General features: G+C 38.4%; 1 protein-coding gene across 2 annotated transcripts in view; it reads right to left on the bottom strand.

Moving 5' to 3' along the window:
* The window catches only part of DENND5A (DENN domain containing 5A), an 87,149-nt gene that overhangs the window by 22,436 nt on the left and 51,560 nt on the right, over positions 1 to 13,153 (bottom strand). For both annotated transcript variants that reach the window (XM_019656231.1, XM_019656232.1), the window contains 5 exons: positions 12,626 to 12,841; positions 11,571 to 11,805; positions 5,269 to 5,419; positions 4,462 to 4,555; positions 2,733 to 2,864 (listed from right to left, as the gene is read on the bottom strand). In XM_019656231.1, coding sequence (XP_019511776.1) covers positions 2,733 to 2,864; positions 4,462 to 4,555; positions 5,269 to 5,419; positions 11,571 to 11,805; positions 12,626 to 12,841 — 828 coding nt within the window. The remainder of the gene's footprint in view (positions 1 to 2,732; positions 2,865 to 4,461; positions 4,556 to 5,268; positions 5,420 to 11,570; positions 11,806 to 12,625; positions 12,842 to 13,153) is intronic.

Here is a 13,153-nt window from a genome sequence, read left to right as displayed (position 1 = left end):
AAAAAAAAAAAAAAAAACTCTAAAGAGCCGAGGGGGAAAATCACCACTAACCCTACCTATCTTTCAGAAGCAACAACTCTTTACACTTTGGCTTATTTCTTTCCAGTGTTACTATTTTTAATGGCTTTATTGTAAAATATATCTCATATACATATGTATATGCATATAGGTATATACAGAGGGTGCCAAAAAAAGTATACACATTTTAAGAAAGGAAAAACTGTATTAAAATTGTAATACTCAATATATACCGATACCAAAAGATGAATACAAGTCACGTTTGACTTCTGCAGTTACAAGAGGTGCTCAAAGTGGTTATCATCAGTGTAATTTTAATACAGTTTTTTCCTTTCTTAAAATGTGTATACATTTTTTTGGCACCCTCTGTATATACACATGTACATTATTATTCTATTATAACCATCGCCCAGGATAAGAAATAAAATATTGTCATTGTATACTTTTGAAGCACCCCAAGTGTCCTCTCCAATCACCTTGCCATTCTAAAAGTGATCAGTATCCTGACTTAAAACTACAGAAAAACAAGGAAATAATTATGACCTATATTTTCATTCCTAAACAACATAGTTTAGTTTCACTAGTATGTTTTCTTTTGTGATTTGCTTTTTCACTCAACTTTATGTATGTGACATTCATCCACGTTGATGGGTATAGCTGTTGTCCATTTCCACCACTGTATAGCACTCCATCATATAAATATAGTACACTTTACTTATTGATTCTCCTACTGATTGGCCTTTGGGTTGTTTCCAGTTTGGGGCTATTATAAAGAACGCTACTGTAAACTTCCTGTATATATCTCCTGAGTCAGGCAGCAAAGGTTTCTCTAGGGAATATACCTAGGAGAATACTAACTAATACTATGCTGTTTTCCAAAGTAGTCATACCAATTTATGCTCTACATGCTAGCCAACACTTGGCGGTGTCAGACTGATACTGTATCTCTTCAAATCTAAGATGTATTTTTTTCTACATATTAACATCTCGGAAATTGGGATGTATTTCACAGTCACTGTTGACCAGGCAATGCACATAAGGAAGTTGTCATTGACTAGGCATGCATCTCAAAACTTGAGAATGAATGTCAGTGGCTTAGAAAACAAATCTCAGAGACAACAGAAAAGGCTCTTTCAAGAAAGGCAGCATCACTAACGCTCCTAATAGCAGAAAAGAGAACACTGTGTGGAAAATCACAGATATCAGTGGTTCAGAGTGAACTGACAGAAGCTTTTTTAAAGACATCTGAATTCAAAACATCAGTACTAATATATCAATCTAACTTGTAACAGTAATCATTTCTTTTGCAAGAGAAAGTATATTTGATTTCATCCTAGAAATGACTACTACTTGCAAACTGAAAATGCAGGAAAATCTTTTTTTCCCATTGATGAATAAACAGGATATAGTAAAAACCAAGTTAGTTGAACTGTTCTAAAACTGTGGTATACTGACATGGTTGAAAGGCTACATTTTTATTTGAAAAGAAATTACACTCATAACTAAAACATTAAAAATTAAGAATTACTGTCTTTTGATCTGGCATTCCTATTTTAAGTATATATCCAAAAGAACTGAAATCAGAATCTCAAAGATATACCTATACCCCATGTTCACTGCAGCATTATTCACAATAGCCAAGATATGAAAACAATCCAAGTGTTCATCAACAGATGAATGGATAAAAAAGATGTGGTATATACATACAATGGAATATTATTCAGCCATAAATATGAAGGAAATCCTGACATCTGCAGCAACATGGAAGAACCTGGAGGACATTATGCTAAGTGAAATAAGCCAGTCACAAAAGATCAAATACTATATGATTCCACTTGTATGAGGTATCTAAAATAGACTCACAAAAACAGAGAATAGAATGGTGGTAGCCAGGGGATGGGGAGAGGGTAAAATAGGAAAGTGTTGCTCAGTAGATATGAAGTTTCAGTATGCAAGATGAGTAAGTTCTAGAGATCTGCTATACAGCATAGTGTCTATAATTAACAATACAATATTGTGCACTTTAAAGTATGTTAAGAGGATAGATCTCAAAAACAAACAAAAATCACAAAAGAACATAAGAAAGTTCATGGAAGTGATTGATACATTTAGTACCTTGATTGTGGTAAAAGTATCATGGGTGCATGCATATGTCCAAACTCATCAAGATGCATACGTTAAATGTGTGAAATTTTTGTATATTAATTATACCTCAATAAAGTTTTTTTTAAAAATTACTGTCTTTGCAGAATTGAGAAAAACATCCCAACAAACTTAAACTAAATAACACACTTTGGCCTGGCACATAGTAGCCACTCAGTAAATTCTTGTTCTAGACACATGAAATCACTGCTACCAAATTAAAATAGAGGCAAAAATATTTCCATGTGTGTAAAGCTAATCTGTTGAAGACAATTCAACTACAATGATTTCAAGTAAGTAATGCAAGATGTCTAAAATTAAAAACTACACCTACCTCTCCATTTTAAAGAATACATATTAAGTTTATATCAAGCTAAGTGCTTGCTCTTGATTAATGGTATCTTTTATTTAAAACTAATACACTTAATTCCAAGTTAACAGGATCTTAAAATTAGTATCATCCCACTATGTTAACAATATTTTTAAAACCACAAAAGAATGTCAAAGCCAAGCCTTGGTCTCACTTGGCTGTCAAGGGAAATAGCACACATACAGAAGCGTCCACAGCTCACCTTGTTGCGACATTCCTTCAGCAGACCCTCTACAAACTTCCAGTTGGTTTGGGCAATCACTGACGGGGACAGGTTGGATAGTTTGGGCTGGCGGATGGTGCTGCCCATATTCCTGGCTTCCTGGATGTACTTCTACAGCAAACCAAGAAATCAAAGGCTGTTAATGCACACAAACTATCCACCAATACTGATGGGTGCCTGAAGAGGGCACTATCACCCCGCACTTTCTTACTGCCTCTTTCCTAGGCTCAGATAGCTAAGGGCAGAAAGTTTAAAATGCAACTCTGTATCAAAGAGGAAAACTGAGATAACATAATGAATTCTGTTTTCTCTGATGTAAAGCACTCCATGAATACTCTAATTACCTTTACCTTAAGGATACAAGAGGTTAAAAAAAAAAAAGAACCCATGGCCACAGCATGTATAGCTCAGTATGCAAACCCACCCAAATATCAGAATACTAGTGAGAAAATCATTTTCCCCACTAAGCAAGGAGGAATTGAACTCCTGTGTGCATATCAAAGATATCACCCTTGTTATCAACAATGATGAGACAAGTAAAGAGTTAACAGGAGCAAGCTTGTAAGCTGGCAGGAGCGAGCTTAAACATTAACCGGTTGGCTCTGACTCCCCTGGCTAGCACTGCACCTGCAGGCTGCAAGCACCTTACATCCATCATAGGTGAGAAAAGAAAAGTTCCCAATCACAATGGCAGCCCCTTGCAAGCCAACGAACACCCATCATAGATGGGAACAGAACAGTTCCTAATCGCAACAGCAACCCCCTGCAAGCTGACATCCATCATAGATGGGAACAGAACAGTTCCTAGGAGAAAACAATTGTAACAGCAGCCCCCCTGCAAACTGACAAGCAACCTGAATGGAAAAATATAAAACCCCAGCACGCCTTCTTATCGGCACAGCTGTCTCCATCAGACTGCCCTGGCAAAACTTCTGCCAGTTCCAAACAGAACTCTCTCTCTCTCTCTTTTTGACTTTCAATAAATCTTTTCTTACTCTTGTAGAGTCTCATAAATCCTTTTACATTCTGTGAACAACCAGGGGTTAATTCTATGCGATGACAATAAAATGTAACTTTGCTAAAATTAGGGCCTGGAAAATAAGATTGCACACTCAAAACAATAACTGTATTTTCTGCTTCTTTACAATGTGCTGGTGATTACCCATATGCTGCTTGTTTTAACACAGACTATACATAAGTGCAGTGAACTGAACACTGACATCCTCTCAGCATCCCAGGTTCACAACCAACATTTTTACCCCAGACTACCTTCTCCCCCATATTTACTCCAGTAGTACAATTCTGTCCCTTCTATCTTCTGGCCCCTCAATCTGCCCCTACTACCAACCCCCAAAGTTAGGCTTCAATTACTATCACCTGGACTACTGCTACCTGCCTTTTAACTTGCTAGCTACCTCTAGTACCTCATTCCTCCAAAATATTCTGCCCACAGTCTCCATTAAGCAACAATCACCAAGCTTTTGGATCCTGCATTTCCTCTACTTAAAATTCTCTGCTGTTATAATCTATGGAGTTGCCTGCTTCCTTTTTTGGCCTCAAATTACCTTCTCAGTTCGGTGGTCTCTGTACCTCTGCTCCACATTCAGACAAGAGGTCATTGCTAGGACATTTGAATCAGACCAGAGGCCAAGGAAATGGGAGAGAGAAGAAGAGTACAGCATTCCTTGTCATTCTTAAGGTGTCTTACCTCTCTCTGGTCATTATCTAAACGCAGGTGTTCTGTGTGCTGCTTCTGCCGATCTTTCCGCCTCCACTGGGCAGGGGCATTCCTTTTTGTCCACCTGAAAAATCAAAGAAGGCAACTAAGAACATCCCACTAAGAAAGTAAGGTCAACTGACAGGAGAAAACTTGAATGTCTAGGAACCAATGCTGGGAAACCACCAAGAGGTCACCAGGGATAGCTCAGAGAACTTGAGGGAGAGTAGCTTCAAGATCAGTGACTGGTCAGGAAAGATACCTCCCAGGGAACACAGATCCCTCTCCCTCTCCCCCTCCCACTCCCCCTCCCCCTTCCCCTCCCTCTCTCTAAACATCTACAAAAACTACACATGCAGATCCAAACTATACTCAGTCAACTCTGTCTGGGCTTTGATACACTCATCTCCAAAAGTAACTAAAGAATAGCAATCCTACTAAGTTATCTACTTTCAGTTCTAAGGCTCTTAAATTTCTTCAAACACCACTTACTGAAGACACAACGCTAGCTAGGTGTTGTATGGGATTCAGTCATGAGATAATTTCAACCCATCTGCAGCCTGGCTTTCTGCAGGTCCTGAGCATGTGGACCTATCCCAATTTGCACAGTGGAGACAGGAGATGATATTTTTTCACCTATTTTCTTGTTCAAAAAAGTGAACAACCTAGATAGTTTGGGTCATCTCCATATCTGCTTTACAAAATTCAGGGGTCTTCTACCAGCTCAGGCCCAGATACTGGATGATTATGGGGCTGTGATGAGGGAGCTGGATCAGGGAATCCCTGGGGTTGACTCACTTGTTGCTGGCTGGCCCGATGGAAAGCACATCAGACTGCAGCTTTGGGAAGAAGCCTGGCTCATACTTCCCTTGTCCAATCTTCATGTCAAGCAAATGGGGGTGAACAGCAGTATGGTCAATTTTGGCCAGACGCAGCTCAATTGCTTTCTCTGGATGAAAACAACAACAACAACAACAAAAGTCAAATATTTTTTTTAAATATGCCATATTCTAGACCATAAAATAAGTCTCAATAAATTTAAAAATAATTTGAATTATACAAAGTATGTCCTCTGACCACAATAATCAATAATAACATCTTAAAACTAAATAACACACTTCTAAATAACTCATGCATCAAAAAAAGAAATGAAAAGGGAAATAAGAAAGAACTTACTAAAAATAAAAACACAAAAACACAGAATTTGTGGTATGTCATTAAAATATTACTTAAAAGAAGAATTATTGTACTAAAGTTCTATCTTAGGAAAAAAAAAAAAAGGTCTCAAACTAATGACCTCAGCTTCCACCTTAAGAAACTATAAAAAGACAAACAAATTAAATTCAAAGTCAGTAGAAGAAAGGAAATAATAATGGCTAGAGTGAAATCAACGAAGTAAGCAGAAAATTAATAAATCCCATAACTAGTTCTTTCAGAAGATCAGTAAACCTAATAAACTTCTAGTCAAACTGGTCAGGATAAAAAGGAAAAGACACAAATTACCAATATCAGAAATGAGAGAAGTGACATTGCTATAGATTCCATAGATATTAATATGGGAATATTATGAATAACTCACTACCAACAAATTTGACAATAGGTGAAATGGACAAATTCCTTGAAAGACACAAACTGCCAAAGCTCACTCATGAAGAAATAGATAACCTGAATGAATGGCCCTGTATCTATTTTTTAAAATGAATCTGTAGTTTAAAATCTTCTTGCAAAAAACAAACAAACAAACAAACAAACAAAAAACAACTCCAGGCCCAGATGGCTTCCCTGATGAATTCTGCCAAACATCTAAAAAAAAGTAATATCACTTACACAAGCTCTTCTAGGAAACTAAAGAGGACAGAATAATTCCTAACTTATTCTTTGAAGCCAGCATTATTGTGATACCAAATCAGATCAAGATATTTTTTTAAAAACCTATGAACAGGGCCGGCCGAGTGGCGCGATGGTTAAGAACTGGCTTGGGATGCCAGAGGGCCCCGGTTCGGATCCCACATATGAGGGCCAGTGACACTGCCCTCCACAGCTAAGATACTGAACAACAGCTCAACCTGGAGCTGGGCTGCTGTGAGTCAACGGCAACGGCTAGGCTGCAGCCCCTGTGGCAGTGGGTTGCCATGGGCTACCGTATGTAGCCAGCAGCCAGCGTGAGCAGCCAGCAGCCGCAGTGAGCAGCCGTCCAGTAGCCAGCGACTGATGTGCCTCGCCTGGGAAGAGCGCAATGATGGTGCCAACTTGGGCCAGTGAAGCAACGTCCTCCACAACTAGACTGAAGAACAAAAGGACAGCAACTTGTCTGTTCCCCTTCCCCCAATTCCCCAGCACTGTTCCCATACCCCCAATTCCCCAATAAAAATCTTTAAAAAAAAAAAACAAAAAAAAAACCTATGAACAAAAATGTAAACATTTTTCTAAACAAAATTTTAGTAAATCAAATTCAATAATATACAAAAAAGATAATACATCATGACCAAATAGAGTTTACCTCAAGAATGCAAGGTTGGTTTACACATTCAAAAATCAATCAATGTAATTCACCACATTAACAAACTAAAACTAAAAACTGTATAACTACCTCGATAGATGCAGAAAAAGCATTTGATAAAATACAGCATCCACTTCTGATAAAAACTCTCAGCAAACTAGTAACAGAAACAAACATCCTCAACTAATAAAAGGTATCCATGAAAAACCTGCAGCTAATGTCGTATTTAATGTTGAATGCCTTCCATCTAAAATCAAGAATAAGACAAGAATGTCTACTCTCACCACTTCTATTTGACATTGTAGTTAAGGTTCTAGCTAGTGCATAATGCAAGAAATAAAAGGCATTCAGATTGGAAAGAAAAATGTAAAATTATGATTATCTATGTAGAAAACCTGACAGAATGTATAAAGAGCCACTAATAATAAGTTTAGTATGGTTGCAGGACACAGATCAATATACAAAGCTATTATGTTTCTGTATATTAGCAATGAACAATCAGAAATTAAAATTTTAAAATACCATTTACAATAACACCAAAAAATATAAAATACCTAGGGATAAATCCAACAAAAGATATGCAAAACTTGTATACAACACTGAGAGAAATTAAAGAAGACCTAAATAAATGGAGAGATCTGCCAGGTTCATGGATCAGAAGACTCAGTATGTTAAGATGCCAATTCTCCCTAAATTGATATATAGATTCAAGGTAATCCCAATAAAAATTGATATATAGATTCAAGGTAATTCCAATAAAAATCTCAGAAAGTCATTTGTGAAAACTGATAAGCAGATTCTAAATATATATGAAATACAAAGGACATAGAATAGCCAATAAAGTTGGAGGACTAACATTACATGGCTTCAAGATTTAATATAAAGCTACAATAATCAGTAGCTTTATAAGGCAGTGTGGTACTGGTGTAAATGTGTAGACAAACAGATCAATGAAACAGAACAGAGAATCCAGAATTAGACTTACACATATATAGATTGCTTATATTTTGACAAAGGGTAAAAGGCAATTCATTGGATAATGGATAGTCTTTTCAACAGATGATGGCAGAACAACTGGATATCCAAGAAGAAAAAAAATGAACCTGGATCCTTAGCTTACACTACTTATAAAAATTAACTTGTAATGATCAAAGACCCAAATATAAAGTCTAAAAATATAAAACTTCTAGAAGGAAATATAGAGGAGAAAAAAAGACAACTATGTGATCTTATTTAGGCAAGAATATCTTAGACACAACACCAAAAACACAATCCATTTTTTAAAAACTGGTAAATTAGGCCCCATCAAAATTTAAAACTTTGTTCTTCAAAAGATACTGTTAAGATAACAAAAAGACAAGCTACAAAGTGGGGGAAATATTTGCAAATCATATATCTGATAATGGGCTTGTATCCAGAATATAAACTTTCAAAACTCAATAGTAAAAAAATAAATAACTCAATAAAAAATGGGCAAAAGATTTAAATAGATACTTCATCACAGAAGATGAATAGGTGGCAAATAAGCAGATGAAAAAATGTCCAACACCATTAATCATCAGGAACACACAAATCAAAACCACAATGTGATTCCACTACAAACCTATTCAAATGGCTAAAATGAAAAGACTGACCATACTAAATGTTGTCAACAGTGGGATAGAACTGTAATTCTCGTGCACTACTTGTAGGAATGCAAAATGTACAACCACTTTGAAAGACAATTTGGCAGGTTTTTAAAAAGTCAACATACAAATATCATAAGATCCAGTCACTCCACTCCTAGGTTATTTATCCAAGGGAAAGAAAACATATGTACACAAATGTTATAGCCCAAAGGTAACCAACAGGTAAAACAGATAAAAAATTGTAGTAATACCCCTACAATGAAATACTACTCAGCAATAAAAGGAACATGAATGAATCTCAAAATAATTATGCTGAGTAAAAGAAGGCAAACTTAAAAAGGGTACACACTGTATAATTCCATTTATATAAAATTCTAGAAAAATGAAAACTCTACAGTAACAAAAATCACAGCAGTGAATGCCCTTGGGATTTGGAGAAAGTGGTGAGGAGATGGGATAAAGGTATTATAAAAGGGCAAACTTTTGAGAGTGATGGGTATGTTTGCTAGTTCTTAGTATAAGTGTGTGTGTGTGTGTGTGTGTGTGTGTGTGTGTACCAAAACTTTAAAATACGTGCAGAGCACTGTATGTCAATTATACCTCAAAATTTTTAAAGAGTAAGAATAAGAAAAGCTGGTAACTCTCCTGGTATTTTCTAGAGTCATGTATTGTAAAAACATCTCGACCTTTGGGCTTTGCTGTTATCCTAAGTCAAGCTGCCTCCTCTCTTTGGGCCTCCCTTATTTCCTCCCACCCTTACTCTTATTCAACAGAGCTTATTCAGTATCTTAAATGTACCAGGAACTATTCTAGGCCTTGCGGATAGGTGGTGAGCCAAAGGAACACCTTTAGCTATAAAATTAGTGGGTGAGTAAAATTGATTGCCAATTGTCAAACGTAACATTTTAAAGGCTCTCCAAAAACAGCCCTTTAGTTATGTTTTTAACATTTTCCAGTCAGGCTGGTTCAAGAAGCTGAGGGGTCCATTTGGGATGGAGTGAGGTGGCTAAACTACTCCTCCAGGCCAGGGGCAAGAACCCTGCTCTAGCACAGTTGGAATGTGTCTCTCTGGGTCATACCTAAGGGATATACCAATGGCAAAGACATTCCAATTATTCCTGGGAGCAAAGCACAGAGTTGCCTGAAAGGTCTCTGTGACACCCATTTTTCTGAAATGAGTCATACAAATGAGGGTTAGTTAACCCTCCTTCCATTTCCCAAACCCCACATTCTAACAGACCCAAGAGAACACATGTCCTGGCCTCAGCTGAGCCTAGACTAATTCAAACCAGTATGCTGCAGTTTGGCGTTCAACAAATGGATTACAGATGGGCTGAGGATTGATTGTGGCAGATGGGCAAGGTCTCAAGTGACTAGAGCCTCTGACTGTATAGCCTCTAGCTATAAGCAGACTCCTCGCTTTATTCCAGCGAGCCATATACAAATATTTTCCTTGCAAGTGTAGCACAACATGAAAACATTGGGAAGTCCTTATTTAAACGGATGGCTTGGGAGATGTTTCTCTACACCTAAAGTCTTGTAAAAATCTCCACCAAGCTTCCTAGGACCAAAGTCTTGGGCAGAATTTTGGAATGGAATCTGAAGCCTCATGTGTCCCAGGAGGCAAGGATGACTATGTCAGAGCAGTCGGCTTGCTTGGGCAACACGTCCTCAAGCCTCAGCCAAGAGGACTGTCATCTTAGTGAAAGGCCTAGAACAAGAGCTGAAAGGTAAAGACAGAAGGCTAGAGATGTAGTCAATGAAGACAGGACTTTGCCCAAATTGTCACCAGTTGTATCTTCGAAACCTAGAAAGATGCTTGGCATGTTCATTCATTCAGTAAATATTTGTTGAGCACTTACCATATGTTAAGCATGTAGTTGGTATTTATAATATTTGATAAACGATGATTAATATATACAAAAAGGCTACAAGGACACTGAACATCCCACAAGGAAGTGAACATACTACTTAAATCTGACACCTCAAACTGAGACTATTCTCTAACTAAACTGATCTAGATGAGGCCTCTATGAACAAAAAGGCCTTTTTAATCATGCATGTAGCAAACAATCTTTAACATCTATATGTGCTAAGTATAATGTTAGAAGATTGAGGGGTAAGAAAATGGGTAAATACGACCTCTGCTCTTAAATTGTTCCCCATTAATGATAGCTCAAATGAACAGAGATCACAGAGGTGAGGTAAGAACAAAGCACCACAGGAGCACCGAGCTGGAATCCACCTACTCAGCCTGAGGGCATCCGAAAAGGCTTCACGGAGGAGACATATCAGCCGGGTTTCTCTGACAAAGACTGTCAACTGCTTACTCCTAACTCATTTGCCCCTTCTTTCTTGCTAACAGAACCCCAATACTGTTTAGGGGAACATTATACCCCATTCAGTACTCCTTTTCACAGCCTCCCTTGCATTTAAGGATGGTCACTAACATAGTTCTGGCCTCTGAGACAACAAAAGTTGCTGGGAATTTCTGGGTAAGTTTTTGCTTTCTGATTCAAGAGGGGAAATATATCTGGTAGCAACCTCCCCTCTTCTTGCCCTGAACATAAAAACACTTCTGGTAACCATGAGACAAGAAACATGAACACAAAATTCAGTATGCTAAGGATAGCTGAGTAAAAAGATAGAACCTCGGCTCCTGATTACACTGTTGGGCAACTGAGCAAACAACAAATCTGCACTTGTTGCTAATGTGAGAAAAATAACCCCCACATTTGTCTAACCCACTGCTGACTAGATTCTCTACTACCTACAGCAGGACCCATTCCTAACTGACACCGTTAAAGGATGAGAAGCTAACCAGGCAAAAAAGACAGGAAAGATAAGTTCAGCCTATGGGAACAACTTACGCAAAAGCAGAAACAAAGAAAGAAGCTGTCATGTTTAGGAACCGGGACACATTAGTGACATAATCCAAGAAGCTAGAAAGAAGAGCACCAAGGAGGCCCCACCTGCTTCATCCACAGTGGTACACTTCTGGTACATGGACGTGCGGAGAGTAGGCGTCCGGACATTCAACAGCCTGATCTTGTCTACGCGGGAATCAAACACCCGGAGCACAGGGTCTTTATCATCATCATCATGACACATGATTTTATTGTCAATGAAAGAAGCAAACATCTGTGTCTCCAGGAACCTTGAGAGGAAGGGCAGGTAGGGCTCAGGCTGATCTGAGAGAAAAGATGCCTGGTGGGAGCAGAAGGAAACAGACAGTTATCACCAGGGAAGAGGGAGGAGGGTATGTCAGCTACGACGGTGCACCCAAAGGATCCACAGGTTGATTCTTCTCTGAAGCTTCCTAGGTCTTGAGGAAAAGCAAACAGCAAAATCCCTTCATCAGTTTTTTTAACATTCTCACTAACCCACTTCTAATTTCAGATATCCTAGAACTTGGACACGCTAGCCCAAACTTACTCAGGCAACCTACCGTGGCAACACCTCTTCCCAGAATCCTGATGTTCAACCAGCATACGCACCTTTGCTAAGAAAGCTCCTTGACTAAAGGTAAATCACCTGATAGTAAGGACCAGCACTTTGTTCTAAAGCAACAAGATCTTCAATTTTATCAGGAGGACTATGAACTTGTTTCCAGCATATAATTGGCCATTGACCAACACAGGTTTGAACTCCACGGAATCACTTACACACATATTTTTTTCATTAAATATACACTCGGCCCTCCATATCCCCAGTTTTGCATCTATGGACTCAACCAGCCGCAGATTGAAAACAGTATTTTAGATCCATAGTTGGGAATCCGTGAATGCAGAGGGCCAACAGTATGCATTGTTCTACGCCATTTTATGTATAGGGTTTGAGCATCTGCAGATTTTGGTTATCTGCAAGGGTCCTGAAACCAATCCCCCATAGATACCAAGGATGGGGGGTGGGGAGGTATCAGAACCCCTAACCCCCATGTTGTTCAAGGGTCATTGTATTATGGAAGAAAAGCTCATCTTCAGTTAAATCTTCATGCCTCACCATCTCCCCAGCAGATTATACTCACCTTATCGAAGTTTTGCATCTGCTCCCTGTTAGTAAACCAGGACTCCTTATCCTGGCTGGGTTGAATGACAAACACCTCATAATCTGCAAACATCTGAGTGAAACGATTTGCAAAAACTTCCCGGATCTGAATGTTTAGCTGGTAAATCCTGAGTTCTTCTTCATCACACTGAACTTTCAGATCCTTATTGCTGCTGGGGTCTTCACGCACTTCCAGCTACAAAAAAGAAACAACAGTTGAGAACACACAGCTTTTCCTTTTATTACAAAGAAATGCAACCCATCTGCCCAGTGATCACTTACTTCGCAGCAAATGGAGAAAATAAAGAATAAATAATGGGAAGGGAGAAAAAGAAAGGTATTCTGACATGAAGAAATAAATGAGGTGTTCCATTTGCAGGTACCCGGCAACTCAATGAAAGTGATCATTATGGGCAGAGAGAAATTCAATAACAGAGGAGAAGGTGCTGTTTATCTCAAGGCTCAGGGGAAGGAGGGAATCTGGAAGTCAATGAGAAAACGATAATGC

The sequence above is a fragment of the Hipposideros armiger genome, unplaced genomic scaffold, assembly GCF_001890085.2.
Source record: "Hipposideros armiger isolate ML-2016 unplaced genomic scaffold, ASM189008v1 scaffold_256, whole genome shotgun sequence".
NCBI classification, from domain to species: Eukaryota; Metazoa; Chordata; class Mammalia; order Chiroptera; family Hipposideridae; genus Hipposideros; species Hipposideros armiger.
Note: the sequence above shows the minus strand (reverse complement) of the source record. Positions and strands in the feature narration are given on the sequence as shown.